Here is a 17,664-nt window from a genome sequence, read left to right as displayed (position 1 = left end):
TAAACTGTATGGCCTTATTCAAAAGTTGCACACAGTCAGACAATCAGATTAAATCTTGCAAGATTGAGATGTTCAGTGAACAGGCTGTGTGTGGTCCATGCGGCACAATCTTGACTTCATCAATGATTTAAAATGCTCTTGCAGTCTTTTTGTTACTTGGATCCCTTCCTGCATGCATTTAATTTTCATTTATTTTGTCATGGATTTGCAGTCTAAACAGCAAGTAGAAAAACCATAAGTCCCCCGTACACACACACACACACACACACACACACACACACACACACACACACACACACACACACACACACACACACTCAGTGTAACCGAGTATAGTATGTCCATCCATTATGTTGTGTCTGTGCTAGTATTGAGTTTCTCTTTGGTGAGCTCAAAGTCAAAGCCTTTTGGATACAGGCTTTGTCCCCCAATCAAAGCCCTCTCACCTCCTGTGGCAGTCATGTGACCTCTTCACCCCTTGATCGTGCATATAAAAGGTGTTTGTGCCTGGCTCTATTGTCAGACTGTGAGTACCAGCAGGATTTACATCGCTATGGTGGAAAAGCTTTCCTGTAGCTCAACCAGTAGAGCGTAGCGCTAGCAACGCCAAGGTCATGGGTTTGATTCCCAGGGAAAGCAAGAATTGAGAATTGACAATAATGTAAAATGTGTACCTTGAATTCAATGTAAGTCGCTTTGGATAAAAGCGTCTGCCAAATGCATAAATGTAAAAAGCTTTGATCACCTCTCAACCGGCCCCTCAAAACACTATAACTACATAGCACACGCACATCAGCCCTTTGACTTCCTTCCTTCCTTCCTTCCTTCCTTCCTTCCTTCCTTCCTTCCTTCCTTCCTTCCTTCCTTCCTTCCTTCCTTCCTTCCTTCCTTCCTTCCTTCCTTCCTTCCTTCTTCCTTCCTTCCTTCCTTCCTTCCTTCCTTCCTTCCTTCCTTCCTTCCTTCCTTCCTTCCTTCCTTCCTTCCTTCCTTCCTTCCTTCCTTCCTTCCTTCCTTCCTTCCTTCCTTCCTTCCTTCCTTCCTTCCTTCCTTCCTTCCTTCCTTCCTTCCTTCCTTCCTTCCTTCCTTCCTTCCTTCCTTCCTTCCTTCCTTCCTTCCTTCCTTCCTTCCTTCCTTCCTTCCTTCCTTCCTTCCTTCCTTCCTTCCTTCCTTCCTTCCTTCCTTCCTTCCTTCCTTCCTTCCTTCCTTCCTTCCTTCCTTCCTTCCTTCCTTCCTTCCTTCCTTCCTTCCTTCCTTCCTTCCTTCCTTCCTTCCTTCCTTCCTTCCTTCCTTCCTTCCTTCTTCCTTCCTTCCTTCCTTCCTTCCTTCCTTCCTTCCTTCCTTCCTTCCTTCCTTCCTTCCTTCCTTCCTTCCTTCCTTCCTTCCTTCCTTCCTTCCTTCCTTCCTTCCTTCCTTCCTTCCTTCCTTCCTTCCTTCCTTCCTTCCTTCCTTCCTTCCTTCCTTCCTTCCTTCCTTCCTTCCTTCCTTCCTTCCTTCCTTCCTTCCTTCCTTCCTTCCTTCCTTCCTTCCTTCCTTCCTTCCTTCCTTCCTTCCTTCCTTCCTTCCACACAATAATGAGACTCAACATATAACAATAATGGTAAAGATAAATTGGACGTTTGATGGGTATTTCTGTGCCAAAATACTCCTTGCAGAGTAGGAAAGGTAGTGTTTTTTAAAAAAAAATTGTATTTTTTTTTTTTTGAGTATAGCCCTGTGCAACATCATAAAGGGCAGGAAATCCTTTTATGGACACTTCTCCCAGAAAAGAGTGCGCACACACCAACCAGAGCAGGATGGAGCACACCCATCATTCGGGTAACATAAGTCGAGAAGGACATCGTTTTTTTTAACAATGTCACAAAAGAAGTGCGTTTTTGGTTGTGAGGCAAATATAACCTTGTTCAGCTTTCAGTGTTAAGTGTTAAGGAAACGACACTTGTTTTTCAAGTGGGTGGGTGGGTCCTGTCCGTCTGTCCGGAAAGAGTCGGTACAGCTTATCCCTCTTTTATAAATGTAATTTAAAAAAACATGTTTTAGATATGAAGGATGCAATGCGACTCAAGATTAACATAGGTTTGGCTGAAATTGTGTGTGTTACCTACCAGTCTGATCTGCCAGCAATTTAATTTCGCCCGGCAACTCATTAATTTCTACTGCTTCTGTTACACTCTTTGCGGGAACCAATCACAGACTGGCTTATCCAACTGGCGCACTATTGGCCGTGAATCACGCCTCTTGTGGTCTGATTGGTTGAAAGACTATCCAATTGCGTTCAGTCTTTTGAATTATTCTCATTTATCACGTCTCAAATACAGAGCAGACTCCCCAGACCAATGTTCAATCTTAAATTGAGCTTGGTCTGGTGATAGCCAGACATCGTGTTACCGCCTTTTAACTTGGAATATACTGTCATTTTACATTTCATTTTTTAACTGTGTAATGTTAATTTATGATGTAAAATAAAACCTAATGAACATAACTGATGAGAAAAAACGAAAAAAAAGACGAAAGTGTCACGTGTGACACAGGGAATTCCGGGAATATTAATTTACGTGTTTTTTTTTCACTTTATATTATACAATTACATTGAAAGTACCCTAGCATTTTTACATTATTTTACCGTTAAAATCACAATCATATTTTAGTGAGAGTTTCAACAGCCCTGGTTCAGTTAATCATTATCTTGTGTATATACAGGAAAATATATACAGGATGAGGAAAATAAGTATTTGAACACCCTGCTATTTTGCAAGTTCTCCCGAATAAATCATAGAGGTGTCTGAAATTGTCATCGTAGGTACATGTCCACTGTGAGAGACATAATCTAAAAAATAAAAAAAAATCCAGAAATCACAATGTATGATTTTTTAAAACTATTTATTTCTATGATTCAGCTGCAAATAAGCATTTGAACACCTGTCTATCAGCTATAATTCTGACCCTGAAAGGGGTAAGTTCACCCAAAAATGAAATTGATGTCATTAATGACTCACCTTAATGTCGTCACACCCGTAAGACCTTCGTTAATCATCGGAACACAGTTTAAGATATTTTAGATTTTAGTCCCACAGCATAATGCAGTCAATGCCCACTTTATTGTCCATGTTCAGAAAGCTAATAAAAACATCATCAAAGTAGTCCATATGTGACATCAGTTGGTTGAGTAAAGTCTCTTGAAGCATCGAAAATACATTTTGGTTCAAAAATATCAAAACCTACAATTTTATTCAGCATTGTCTTCTCCTCCATGTGCCTCCAAAAAGAATCAAACGGTTATTGAATCAGTGAATCGATCAATGATTCGGGTCGGCAATGTCACGTGATTTCAGCAGTTTGGCAGATTGACGCGAACCGAATCATTAGAAAATGGAAGAAGCAAAACATGACTGTAAATCTCCCGCAGACTGGGGCTCCATGCAAGATCTCACCTCGTGGGGTCTCAATGATCTAAAGAAAGGCGAGAAATAAGCCCAGAACTACACGGGAGGAGCTGGTCAATGACCTAAAAAAGAGCTGGGACCACCGTTTCCAAGGTTACTGTTGGTAATACACTAAGACGTCATGGTTTGAACGGAAGGTTCCCCTGCTTAAACCAGGACATGTCCAGGCCCGTCTTAAGTTTGCCAATGACCATTTGGATGATCCAGAGGAGTCATGGGAGAAAGTCATGTGGTCAGATGAGACCAAAATAGAACTTGTTGGTCATAATTCCACTAAATGTGTTTAGAGGAAGAAGAATGATGAGTACCATCCCAAGTGCACCACCCCTACTGTGAAGCATCTGGATGGTAGCATCATGATTTAGGGGTGTTTTTCTGCACATGGGACAGGGCGACTGCACTGTATTAAGGAGAGGATGACCGAGGCCATGTATTGCGAGATTTTGGGGAAAAACCTCCTTCCCTCAGTTAGAGCATTGAAGATGGGTCGAGGCTGGGTCTTCCAACATGACAATGACCCGAAGCACACAGCCAGGATAACCAAGAAGTGGCTCTGTAAGAAGCATATCAAGGTTTTGGCGTGGCCTAGGCAGTGTCCAGACCTAAACCCAATAGAGAATCTTTGGAGGGAGCTCAAACTCCGTGTTTCTCAGCGACAGGCCAGAAACCTGACTGATCTAGAGAAGATCTGTGCGGAGTAGTGGGCCAAAATCCCTCCTGCTGTGTGCAAACCTGGTGAAAAACTACAGGAAACGTTTGACCTCTGTAATTGCAAACAAAGGCTACTGTACCAAATATTAACATTGATTTTCTCAGGTGCTTAAATGCTTATTTGCAGCTGTATTATACAAATAAATAGTAAAAAATCACACATTGTGATTTTTGGAATTTCTTTTTTTTTTTTTTTATCATGTCTCTCACAGTGGACATGCACCTAAGATGACAATTTCAGACCCCTCCATGGTTTCTAAGTGGGAAAACTTGCAAAATAGCAGGGTATTCAAATGCTTATTTTCCTCACTGTATATGCCCTCAGTTTAATCTTCTCATTGTTCAGTATTTGATTGCCATTTTTCTTTAACCTCTTTTGTGATTAACTTAACAAGACAGAGGTGCACAAATCAATTGGTAAACGAACAAAGCAGGAAAACAGGAACACTGAAACACAGGGGATCAATGAAAAACTTAATATAAATAACAAACCTGACAATTCATAGCATGAAAATATTGTTAAAAATGTACTAAAATGTACAAATGCTGAATTTTTGTAGAATGGCTACATTATACGGTATATGTTGTTTAATGTGATATATTATTAATATTATTAATAGTAGGTTATATATGAGTCATTATAATTAATTAATGAAATTTTGGTTCAATAATATTCATGTATTAGTAATTGTTCTCTTTCCTGTTCTATTTTTCTCTGTGCAGGTATGCTATACTCTGTGGACTTCTGACAGAATATGAATCTATTCAGAATAAAATTAAAAATGGCTACCTTTTTAAGGTGAGATTAAGAACCTTTTTACCCTGGTTTGTGAACATTTGTGTTTTACCCAGTGTTCTAGATGTTCTCATGTTTTAATTGGATTGCTAACATGTAGATATGTAGAGAAGAGTTTAAAAGCAGTGAATGATACTGTAATATTAACATAAGGTTATTTCAGTTGATTTCAATGGTCATAAATGTTGATGGGAGCATAACCTCAGCTTTGTGAGAGTTAGTGTTCATAATCTTATCTGAGACAAGAGAAAATGGAATGAGGGTACCACACTCTCTCTCACACACACACACACAAACACACACACACAAACGTATTTCATAAGACCAGATCAGTGTCTGATACACGTAGCATTTTATCTTAGCTGTCAGATAGATTTCCAAACACCACACACCTGCAGAGCACTGGCAGGTGAGCTAGCAGTGAAAGAGAGGAACTGAATGACAGATGCGTGTGGTGGGTTATTCTGTGTTCGTGCGAGACAGCTCAGGAGAAATATTTGTGGTATCTCAGCTGTAGAGATCAGCTAAAAAGACAAGTCATGCCACAATGAAAGAATCTCTCTCTCTCTCTCTCTCTCTCTCTCTCTCTCTCTCTCTCTCTCTCTCTCTCTCTCTCTCTCTCTCTCTCTCTCTCTCTCTCTCTCTCTCTCTCTCTCTCTCTCTCTCTCTCTCTCTCTCTCTCTCTCTCTCTCTCTCTCTCTCTCTCTCTCTCTCTCTCTCTCTCTCTCTCTCTCAGGATCATCTGCATAAAGCGATTGAGTTGAAACCTGAAGATCCACTGTCGTATTACCTGCTGGGCCGCTGGTGTTATGCTGTGAGTGACAGAACATTTGGCATATTTGTGACATTGTGGTAGTTAAAGCCTATATCAGGGTTCTCACAGTCATAAAAAAAAAAAAATGTGTCTGTGTGTACTGTGTCGCCTCTCATATACAGAGACACGATGTTACCTTCACTTTAGACAGAACCGACTGTGTTTATATATTTTAACCTTATGTGTATTTGACAGTATTAGAGCAGTAAGACTACTCAGTCCATTAATCACGTGCTTTTGACAGGCACGCGCTAATTAAATGTTTAACCGCCAAGGCTTTAAAACACGGCTAAACACCCCCAACAGTAGCCATTACACCTGTCTTTAGTGTCACGTGACCCTTCACAAATCATTCTAATATGGTGATTTCATTCTCAAGAAACATTTCTTTATTCTCATCAATGTTGAAAACTGCTTTGCATTTTTATTGCTGCTTTGCATTTTTGTTAAAATCAAGTTTAATTTTGTCAGGATCCATAAAAAATAAATATTTTGTTACGTTATAAATGTCTTTGCAAATGTTTTTGGTCAATTTAATGCGTCCTTGATAAATAAAAGTATAGTGACTTTAAAATCTTTAGCGGTAGTGTGCATTTTTATCGTGAGTGCAATCTGTGTAAAAAGGAAAGTATGTTCAGAAATGTTCAAAAGTTGAGTGCTGCAAAAACAATTTTTAAACATATATTTTCTCCTTAAAATAAGATCATGAATTGTTTTATGTCAATAGCCTTTCAAATAAATCAACTTGTTTTTCAAAGAACATTTCTTGAATTAGGTATATCTGTTAGGTTGTTTTTGTTATTTTTGTTGCTGTGAATTGGCCTTATTTTCCATCTGCACATTGATAAGCTGAGTTCTTATGTATGAATCTGTTGTGTGTGTAGGTGTCGCAATGTACGTGGATTGAGAGGAAAATCGCTACTACTCTGTTTGGTGAGCCACCCAGTGCCACGGTCCAGGACGCCCTGCAGAACTTCCTCAAGGTGGGACGTGCCTCTGATTACCTGTCCACACCAGTGATTGACTGTGTAACAAGCCTCTCTATTTAACAGCCAAACATTTGATTAAATGTCTGACGTGTTTGTTGTAAATATTTAGCTGCCTGATATAAGAAATGTTTCTGCATGCCACAAAAGACACTCCAGGCGTAAAGGGTAAAACAAATAACAAATATATATCACCATACTTCCCAAGTTGATCGATAACATTTAGAATTGCAAAAGTTTTCTAAGTGTTATGTTTAAATAGACATCATCTAATTAAATATACACTAATTTGCATACATTTCTAGAACAAAAATCTGAAAATTGGATGAAGCCGGTTTTAAAGTTCAATATTTCTTCTACATATTAGCGTCTTACTGAGGGGGATCTTGGATATCTCTTTGTATCACTATATATCATAGAAAATACTGTCAACAGCCAATCAGGAAATTTATATATGAACAAATCCCTCTGCAAAAACCTTCAGGATAGTGCTGGGCGGTATACAGTTTCATACCGAATACCAGTATTTGTTTTTGTTATGATATGAATTTTGATTATACTGTAATATACTGTATACTAAGCAATATGTAATATGTCGCCTAAGCAACATTCGGAACGCGGGGCAGCGTGACACTGTTTGAGAGGAGTCCCTTCTTTACTGTTGCACTGTTGTGAGAGCACAGCTTAGATCGCAAGGCTGTATCCGAAATCGCCCTCTGAAGCATCATTTACTATTCCCTACGTTATCCACTAATACAGTTCACTTGAAGGAGTGAATGAAAACGAGTGCATGTATTCGGACAGCCGTTGTCGGCTGTACACTCGTTATTGCCTTTGCAATGTGAGATTGAATGAGTGCACTCAAAAACTTTCGGACACCACTACAAATGGCTGCCCCTTCAAATAATACCACATTTGATGTAATAGTAGGTTATTTCGGATTCAACCCTTGATTACAGCGGAGAATTCAGACTTCATGTTCCGCACGCATGAGAACGGTTTCTGCGTGGAGCGCCGTGATGAGATTAACAATTCTCATCACCGCATGGATCATATAATAATAATAATTAAAATAGATTTAATTTATAACGCACTTTTCATTCCAAAGAATCTATATATAGATCAGATTCAGAGCGGAGCAAGTGCGTTTAATTTCTTTATGGACCTGTTTCATGTCCTCTAGTGCTGTAAACATAAACTAGCATCGTGTATGCACATATATTTCATCACAACTTCTTCAAATGAAATGTATCCAAAGGACACACCCATACCTGTGATCACGACAGCAATGACACCAATTACTCTGCTACACAGAGGACAACGATGTTATGCGTGTCATTGAGACTGTAGTGTTCTTAATGTATTGAAAATATCCTTAGACCTTTTAAATGTTTTCCGCGTTTCTCCCCAATTTTGGCAGTTTGTTGTTATATAGGGTTAGATTTTTAAAATGCTTAAGGTGGACTCAACTCTGTTTTCTACTCTCTGTGGTCATATTTTAATATTCATGTGTCTGTAATGAGTGTGTTACATGGGCTGTGTTTTATTGGTTGTCTCCCCACAGCATAATTGTGCGGCCTTTGCAAACCTGTATTAACTCTATTGTGGAAATGTTCTACAATATTCACTCATGACAGTAAAATTTGGCATTCTAGTCAATCCACTGCAGTATTTCCTCTCACAGTCTGTATGTGGTTACCACCTGGTCATGTGTGTAGGGGAAAAAATGCAGTGAAACCGATATAATTTAGAAAAATACAATGATATAAATGTTTGGTCATACCGCCCAGCAGTACTTTAGGATATACACTATATTGCCAAAAGTATTAGGACACCCCTCCAAATAATTGAATCCAGGTGTTCCAATCACTTCCATGGCCACAGATGTATAAAATCAAGCACCTATGCATGCAGACACTTCTACAAACATTTGTGAAAGAATGGGTTGCTCTCAGGAGCTCAGTGAATATAAACGTGGTACCGTGATAGGTTGCCATCTGTGCAATAAGTCCATTCTTGAAATTTCCTCACTACTAAATATTCCACGGTCAACTGTTAGTGGTATTATAACAAAGTGTAAGCAATTGGGAACAACAGTAATTCAGCCACGAATTGGAAGGCACGTTAAGAGCGGGATCAGTGCATGATGAAGCGCACAGTGCAGAGAAGTCGCCAATTTTCTGCAGAGTCAATAGCTAGTAGGGCTGGGAATCGATTCAGATGTTCCGATTCGATTTCGATTCGCAAGCTCTTAAATTGATTCGATTTCGATTTTCGATTACGATTTGATTTTTGATTCTCAAACTCAAATGAATATAGATTTTATACAGATAATATAGGTATTTATTAAAAAGAACAGTGAACATAAGTTTACAAGTGGGTAATTAAAAAGAAATGAAGAGCCACAACCCTGTATATTAAACTCTTTTTTTTTTATTTTAGGTACACCTGGGTACATTAAAACAGAACCCATCTCTATATTTCAAATCCATACAATTGTTAAATACAATTTTGATGCAACTTTATTCTAAAAAATGTATCTGAGAATAATTTTATGGATATTTTGATATATTTATTCTAAAACATAAAAGGAACTTGGATAATTTTCAGCAATTTTCAGTACACAAGCTTTTCTTGCGATTTTTCCGCCTGTCATGTGTGCATTAACATTTAATACACCAGAAGCGCGTTCATTCCTGGACACAAGTAGTTTCCATGCTAACGGACCACAATACCTTAACGTGTTTATACTATAAATCTGTTTATAATATAAGCTATTATGCTTGAATTATTGGTCCTGCACTGTCTGTTGACTCAGTTTATTTGAATATGTCTATAATGGCTAACGTACGTGCTTAAGTGAATGCTCAAGTTTGACCATGATGCAAGGCAAGCATTCGCGTGTATGTGATCTATTTTTAGCGGTTTTGTGCTCTGTGGGGGTGTTGCAACATCTGGGTAGTGTCACATCAAATGGTTCCGCAGATTTTTAGTATTACTACAGTATTTCACCTCAGCTTTACAAAAGGCAACAACGCACCGGAAGCCTCCATTTAAGCACTGAATGAATGAATGACGTGCGCCTCTTGCTCCTTTATAACATCGCACAAGGCAAATGGGTGACATCTAGTGGAGAAGACTATAGATTTAAGTTAATCTTATGTTCAATGTTAGCGGAAATAAATATGGAAAAAAAATTGATTCATGGCCTTTGATAATCGATTCTGAATCGACCAGATTTTAAAAAACGATTAGTCAACAAATCGATTTTTTTGGCCAGCCCTAATAGCTAGCGACCTCCAAACATTGTGTAGCCTTCAGATTTAAGAACAGTGTATAGAGAGCTTCATGGAATGGGTTTCAATTCCCGAGCAGCTGAATCCAAGCTTTACATCACCAAGTGCGATGCAAAGTGCAGGATGCAGTGGCGTAAAGCACCCCCACTGGTATCTAGAGCAGTGGAGATGTGTTCTCTGGAGTGATGAATCACACTTCTCTGTCTGGCAATCCCATGGACGAGTCTGGGTTTGTTGGTTGCCAGGAGAACAGTACTTGTCTGACTGCATTGTGCCAAGTGTAAAGTTTGGTGGAGCCGGGATTATGGTATGCAGTTGTTTTTCAGGGCTTGGCCCCTCAGTTGAAAGGAACTCTTAATGTTTCATGCTCCTAACTTTGTGGGAACAGTTTGGGGATGGCCCCTTCCTGTTCCAACATGACTCCACACTAGTGCACAAAGCAAGGTCCATAAAGACATGGATTAGGGATTTTGGTGTGATGCCATTAAGGTTAATGTGAATGTAAAGGCAGGTGTCCCAAAACTTTTGGCAATATAGTGTAGATAGTTTAAGATTGGCTGATTTGAGATATATTGTATAGATATATTGAGATATATATTTATATATATATATTGTTTCGTTTTCCCTCAAGGTTTGCTTGAATAGAGCTTTCATTTACTGAGATACTTGGTCTCTTCGTGACTACTGTCACAAGATAAATATAAATGGTGGTCGGAGTCAGCTCCAATTGGGTGGCTCTTAAAGTTGTTACATTCTCTGCAACAACAAAGAAAAATGTTCTAACTCCTAGGGCTGGGAAATTACGTCATTTTGATCTCGCAGCCCTGGTTTGGGGCTTCTCGCAGTGTATTCTCGACACATCGTCTGAGCAAAACTTTTTCCCGTATAGTTGTCCGAGAACTACTGTGTGATTGGTCAGAAATTTTAGGTGGGTTAATGCAGGGAGACGGACATGTTTGGCACCTGCTTGTTTTGTGAAGTATGGATTGTCCTGGCCAGAACGAACTTTGTTCTTGTTCTTGCCACCTCAAGAAAACGACAATACTACATTCAGTGTTTTTACATAAGTTGATATCTCCTCTGATTTTCTCCTGTCTTTTGTATCTCACCCATCACTTATTTAAGGGGTCTGTGCTTAGACTTGTTGCACCCTGCCAAGACAACACACCATTCTGTAGTTATTCTGGAGTTATACAACAGCATGACTGATTAAAGGAGAGAAATACATTCACTCTTCGTCATTAGTCATTAATAATCCTATAATTATAGAAAAAAATGGAGCATTAGTGTATGTACAAATAACATAATGTCTTTTTATCCACACTGGATGATCTGTCCGAACGCAGCATTATATTCAACATGGCCGAAAGTATGTGGAAACCCCCTTCACAGTTATTACTGTGTAATATTACTGACTAGTGCAGAGGGTGCATACAAGCATTGATACAGCCTCGCATGTCCTTAGACAAAGTAAAATCACACAGTTTCACAGTGTGTAATTTAATCTAGAGGAAACCTGAAAATGATTTCTATTTCAAATCGAGTCAAATAATCCAGAAAATAAAATGCATCAGTTTCCACCAAAATATTAAGCAGCTATTTTCAACATGGATAATAATAACAGATGTTGAAGCAAATCAGAATGATTTCTGAAGGATTATGAAATCATTGAAGATGACACTTTAAAATGTATTGAAATCCAAAATAGTTATTTTAAATGGTAAAAATATTTCATTATATTAATGTTATTCATGGTATATCACTAAGCCATATTCAGACGGTAATTGTTTTTCGTAGGATCATCAGGTATTTTTATCATTGACAGGGTATGACCTGTGATTTTATGCCGACCGAATCCAGAATGTCAGTGTTTTTATCCTAACACCTGTGTAACAATCTCCGGCCGAATTACCTGTTTATTTTTACAGACTTTCACGTGAGAAACAATTACCATCCGAATAGGGCTTCAGTAGTGTGCATAAAAAACGCATTTCATTAACATAAAAAAAACCTCAACCTCAAAAATCTGAACAGTGATTTGAAGGATGCTTGTCTGCCCACACACTTTTGGCCATGTTGTTTATAGCCATGTTTGAGATTTTGAGAAAATGTTGGTTGGCAAAATGATAACCTAATTATGAAGAAACATTTGTCATTTCCAGTCTTGGGGATAATGGAGATTAGCAGCCCTAAAATATTGAAAATATTGGAAATGTCACAAACTTTTCTATTGATAAAATAACAGCTAAAAAAAGTGAATGTCAAATCATGAAAAGCTGTTTAACAAATTGTGTGTAAACCCTGAAGTTTACTTTTGTAAAAAAAACAAAAACATAAGCTGATATATGTGGCTAGTGCAGTGTTTATATTTTCTGTGATTATGCAAGTCTTGTAAATGTTGGCAGCATTATTTATTGCTCTGATTATAGAGCGTAGGTTTACAGCCTGCAATGGTAATTGTTAAATATCCCATTTAACACACAGAATGTTGAAGAATTCACCTTAGACGTTTGCCTGGCAGCAATGCAAGCCTTCTTTAAAGAGAGATGTGTTTTTCATGATCTCATTTAATTAACTACTCCTGAAATACAAAAACAATACTGTTACATAAACAGCCGGTTTTAGATTTCAACAGTCAGTAGACAGTAAATAAATTCAGTCTGACAGATTGTGTTTGCTTACTTTGTCCTCTGTTTGATTCTACAGGCAGAGGAGATCAGTCCCAAGTACTCAAAATTCAACTATGTGTTTTTAGCAAAGGTAGGAACTCTTTTGTTTAAGGTCTTGACTATTTATGATCAATATTACGGTAATGACATTAGAGATTTTGTTGGCTCTGTTCCAGACCTAGTGAGCTGTCTACCACCTACATAGGCAACTACTGTATCTTCCAAGGCAGCATCATAACTGAATTAGGAATTAAATAATACGGAATATCTGTCATTGTTGGGTGCAGAAGCCAAGTTTATTAACAATTCCAGGGAGATCCAGTGATCCATGGATTTTGACATGCAGCCAGGATTGGGTTTCCTGACATTTATATGTGCCTGATTTTGACTGCGGCAAAATAGAGAAAATTGAAATAAATATTATATAGGTAGGTCTAAATCTGGGTGATAACTTGTATCAATGTCATATTGATTCGTCATATCGTCCAGCCCTAACACTTTTGTCGAATGTAAAGTCCTGTTTCCACCAAATTACACTGATCGATCTGTCCCAGGAACTTTTTTCACAGGAACTCTTTTTCCCGCAGACCTGTTGCTGTCTGTGTTTCCATTGCAGTCTAAAGTCCTGCGCTCGACTTTCCAGTTCCCACTGAATTTCGTCCTTCGCATTTAAGCTTAATAAACCCTGAACCTCGTTGATGGTCCATCGGTTGTATTTTTTTAAACTCTTTTGTTGATTTGAATAGCTAACAACTGTTATTGACACGCAAGCAACATACTTTTAGGTTGAAATAAAATTCTGCGTGAACTCCACAAATCGGCTAGCCTGACAAGCCAGACCCACATCAAGATGTTTGGTCTGGAAACTCACCATAGACAGGGCTCAATCTGAGGGGCGGGATAAACGGTTGTCTTTCTAACTCCCTCTGCACGCCATAGGATAGCGCTACACCAACCAGAGCAATGAAGGTGAAACAGAGCTTGTTGATAGATTAAACATTCGCCGTATCTGGTCGGCTAAACTCCGAACACATCTTCCCTTTTTAAGAATGACTTCAGTGCCGTTCTTTCTTTTCTTAGAGAAAAGCTTAACTCCAAGTCTTCCAGAATCGCAGTCAAAGCTGATTCGAAAGACCGCCGCCGTTCGGCAGTTTCTGTGTTTACTAGAAGCACGCAAACGCAACTCGGCCGTCGTCATTATGGCCCCGCCCGCCGACTCTATACACGATGTGATTGGCCCGTCTAAATTGAGAGGAATACAGCTCAGAAGGGTATTGAGAGTTCCTAGACGACACTTGCGGGCAGATTAAATTTGCTGCCGCTAGGGTGCGTCTAGATTTCTAAGATGGAATTTTTAAGATGGAAAATATATAATTGATGAGTTGTCAATACAGTATATAGGGTATGACTTTACTAAATTTGCTTCTTCAGCTCCAATTAGTCTAAAATAATGTATTTTTCAGGTATGTTCAGCTAATGTGCGCTTATTACTATTTTTATGTCACTGATTTCACTTTTTGGTAATGAATGAAGTATAAATAATATATTTGCACTACTTTTAATATTTTTTTCAGAAAGGATTAAATTTGCAGTCCATAACTGTTTTGTCGCTGTTAAAAAATAAACAGTATGAGTACATAACCAACCATATCCTACATTGTGAGCAAAACAGACTTTGAACAGTGTAGTAGATAATTGATAACCTGAAAAGCCAGACCCATATCAAGATATTGGGTCTGGGAACTCACCAGTGACAGCTCAATCCGAGGGGCGGGATAAACGTTTGTCTTTCCAACTCTCTGCACACAATTGGATAGCGCTACAACCAACCAGAGCAACGTGAAGCGGAGCTAGTTAAATAGATTTAACTTTCGCCTTATCCGGTCGGCAAAACTCCGAACACATCTTCCCTTTTTAAGAATGACTTCAGTGCCGTTCTTTGTTAAGCTTAACACCAAGTCTTCCAAAGTCACGGTCAAAGCTGATTCGAAAGACCGCCATTCGCCAGCTTCTTTCTTTACAAGTAGCACCTAACTCTGTCGTCATTATGTTAAGCCCGCCCACCGACTCTATGCATGATGTGATTGGCCTGACCAGAGTTTGGTTTTTCAGAGTTTGGCAATGGAAACACAGACAGCAACAGAAGTCTATTGAGTTGCTAGACTATACTCGCTAGGGTGCGTCTAGATTTCTAGGCTAGATAATTGGGTAACACTTTAGTATGGGGAACACATTCACTATTAACTACGACATTTTCCTCAATAAACTTCTAATTTACTGCTTATCAATAGTTATTAAGGTAGTTTTTGTAGCATTTAAGATCATGTACTGGGTAGGATTAAGGGATGTAGAATAAGGTCATGAAGAATAAGGCATTAACATGTGCTTTATAAGTACTAATAAACAGCCAATATTCTAGTAATATGCATGCTAATAAGCAACTACTTAATAGTTAATAACTGAACCCTAAAATAAAGCGTTACCAACAATGGACATTTCTCCAATTTCTTTCATCTTTGATGTATCAGTTTTTACACACACATGCTGTCTACATAGGCAGCTCACTAGGTTTTAAAACTGAGCCAGTAAAGCCTTAAAAGAAAATGAAGAACATTGTAATGGTTGACTGTAACTGCACCTATATCACTTTTCTCTTGTCAGTGTTACAAAGACTTGGGTCAGAGGACACATGCCCGACAGATGTGTGACACTGCTTCTGCGATGAGCATTGTGACCAAAGAGGTGTTTTTTCTTATTTAGACTTATTTACTTTGAGCCTCTTGTCGTTGTAATTCTTTGTCAGTAACTGAATTATTTTTGCTCCTTCTCTAAAGGACGAAGAGGCACAGAAGGAATTGGACTCTCTTTTAGCCTCACTTTAATAAGTCTCCAACAGAAGGGAACAAAGGCTATCTGTCTCCATCTCTTTGGATTCAACTGTGACTGGACTGTAGCTGTTTACCCACAAACCAACATATGAACTACTTAATGTTGGCGGGGCACGGGATTTATTGTGCTTCCATTATAATGGACAAAATACTGTATATGTTTTACACCATGGGGTCTTTTTTCCCCCCTAGGAACATTTTAGACATTAATAGTTACAGTCTTGTTCAAAATAATAGCAGTACAATGTGACTAACCAGAATAATCAAGGTTTTTCGTATATTTTTTATTGCTACGTGGCAAACAAGTTACCAGTAGGTTCAGTAGATTCTCAGAAAACAAATGAGACCCAGCATTCATGAAAAGCATGCTCTGAAGGCTGTGCAATTGGGCAATTAGTTGAATTAGTTGAAAGGGGTGTGTTAAAAAAAATAGCAGTGTGGCATTCAATCACTGAGGTCATCAATTTTGTGAAGAAACAGGTGTGAATCAGGTGGCCCCTATTTAAGGATGAAGCCAACACTTGTTGAACATGCATTTGAAAGCTGAGGAAAATGGGTCGTTCAAGACATTGTTCAGAAGAACAGCGTACTTTGATTAAAAAGTTGATTAGCGAGGGGAAAACCTATAAAGAGGTGCAAAAAATGATAGGCTGCTCAGCTAAAATGATCTCCAATGCCTTAAAATGGAGAGCAAAACCAGAGAGACGTGGAAGAAAACGGAAGACAACCATCAAAATGGATAGAATAACCAGAATGGCAAAGGCTCAGCCAATGATCACCTCCAGGATGATCAAAGACAGTCTGGAGTTACCTGTAAGTACTGTGACAGTTAGAAGACGTCTGTGTGAAGCTAATCTATTTTCAAGAATCCCCCGCAAAGTCCCTCTGTTAAAAAAAAGGCATGTGCAGAAGAGGTTACAATTTGCCAAAGAACACATCAACTGGCCTAAAGAGAAATGGAGGAACATTTTGTGGACTGATGAGAGTAAAATTGTTCTTTTTGGGTCCAAGGGCCACATGCAGTTTGTGAGACTACCCCCAAACTCTGAATTCAAGCCACAGTACACAGTGAAGACAGTGAAGCATGGAGGTGCAAGCATCATGATATGGGCAAGTTTCTCCTACTATGGTTTTGGGCCTATTTATCGCATACCAGGGATCATGGATCAGTTTGCATATGTTAAAATACTTGAAGAGGTCATGTTGCCCTATGCTGAAGAGGACATGCCCTTGAAACGGTTGTTTCAACAAGACAATGACCCAAAACACCCTAGTAAACGGGCAAAGTCTTGGTTCCAAACCAACAAAATTAATGTTATGGAGTGGCCAGCCCAATCTCCAGACCTTAATCCAATTGAGAACTTGTGGGGTGATGTCAAAAATGCTGTTTCTGAAGCAAAATCAAGAAATGTGAATGAATTGTGGAATGTTGTTAAAGAATCATGGAGTGGAATAACAGCTGAGAGGTGCCACAAGTTGGTTGACTCCATGCCACACAGATGTCAAGAAGTTTTAAAAAACTGTGGTCATACAACTAAATATTAGTTTAGTGATTCACAGGATTGCTAAATCCCAGAAAAAAAAATGTTTGTACAAAATAGTTTTGAGTTTGTACAGTCAAAGGTAGACACTGCTATTTTTTTGAACACACCCCTTTCAACTAATTGCCCAATTGCACAGCCTTAAGAGCGTGCATATCATGAATGCTGGGTCTTGTTTGTTTTCTGACAATCTACTGAACCTACTGGTAACTTGTTTGCCACGTAGCAATAAAAAATATACTAAAAACCTTGATTATTCTGGTTATTCACATTGTACTGCTATTATTTTGAACAAGACTGTATAGTTGCAATACACAACATGGCTGGCACCTATTGACAGCGCTGTGACTATCATTGGCTGCCATTAGAATGAATTTCACATTAATGTTATCTTTAAATACCCAAAACATAAAGGTTTATGTCATCTTTTACATTTTGTAAAAATGCCAAGATAAAAATATTTATAATTACAGTACTTTGTGGATTTGTTTGATAAAAAACCACAGGAAAGATCTAACCAGAA

General features: G+C 38.7%; 1 protein-coding gene across 3 annotated transcripts in view; it reads left to right on the top strand.

Moving 5' to 3' along the window:
* LOC137044753 (regulator of microtubule dynamics protein 2) overlaps nt 1-15,814 on the top strand; it is a 170,938-nt gene extending 155,124 nt beyond the window's left edge. For all 3 annotated transcript variants that reach the window (XM_067421016.1, XM_067421017.1, XM_067421018.1), the window contains exons 7-12: nt 4,875-4,950; nt 5,684-5,761; nt 6,646-6,744; nt 12,750-12,803; nt 15,374-15,454; nt 15,547-15,814. In XM_067421016.1, coding sequence (XP_067277117.1) covers nt 4,875-4,950; nt 5,684-5,761; nt 6,646-6,744; nt 12,750-12,803; nt 15,374-15,454; nt 15,547-15,594 — 436 coding nt within the window. In that variant the 3' untranslated portion in view covers nt 15,595-15,814. The remainder of the gene's footprint in view (nt 1-4,874; nt 4,951-5,683; nt 5,762-6,645; nt 6,745-12,749; nt 12,804-15,373; nt 15,455-15,546) is intronic.
* Nucleotides 15,815-17,664: the final 1,850 nt, after the last annotated feature.

This window comes from Pseudorasbora parva, chromosome 17 (genome assembly GCF_024679245.1).
Source record: "Pseudorasbora parva isolate DD20220531a chromosome 17, ASM2467924v1, whole genome shotgun sequence".
NCBI classification, from domain to species: Eukaryota; Metazoa; Chordata; class Actinopteri; order Cypriniformes; family Gobionidae; genus Pseudorasbora; species Pseudorasbora parva.
This window is presented reverse-complemented; position numbering and strand designations above follow the sequence as displayed.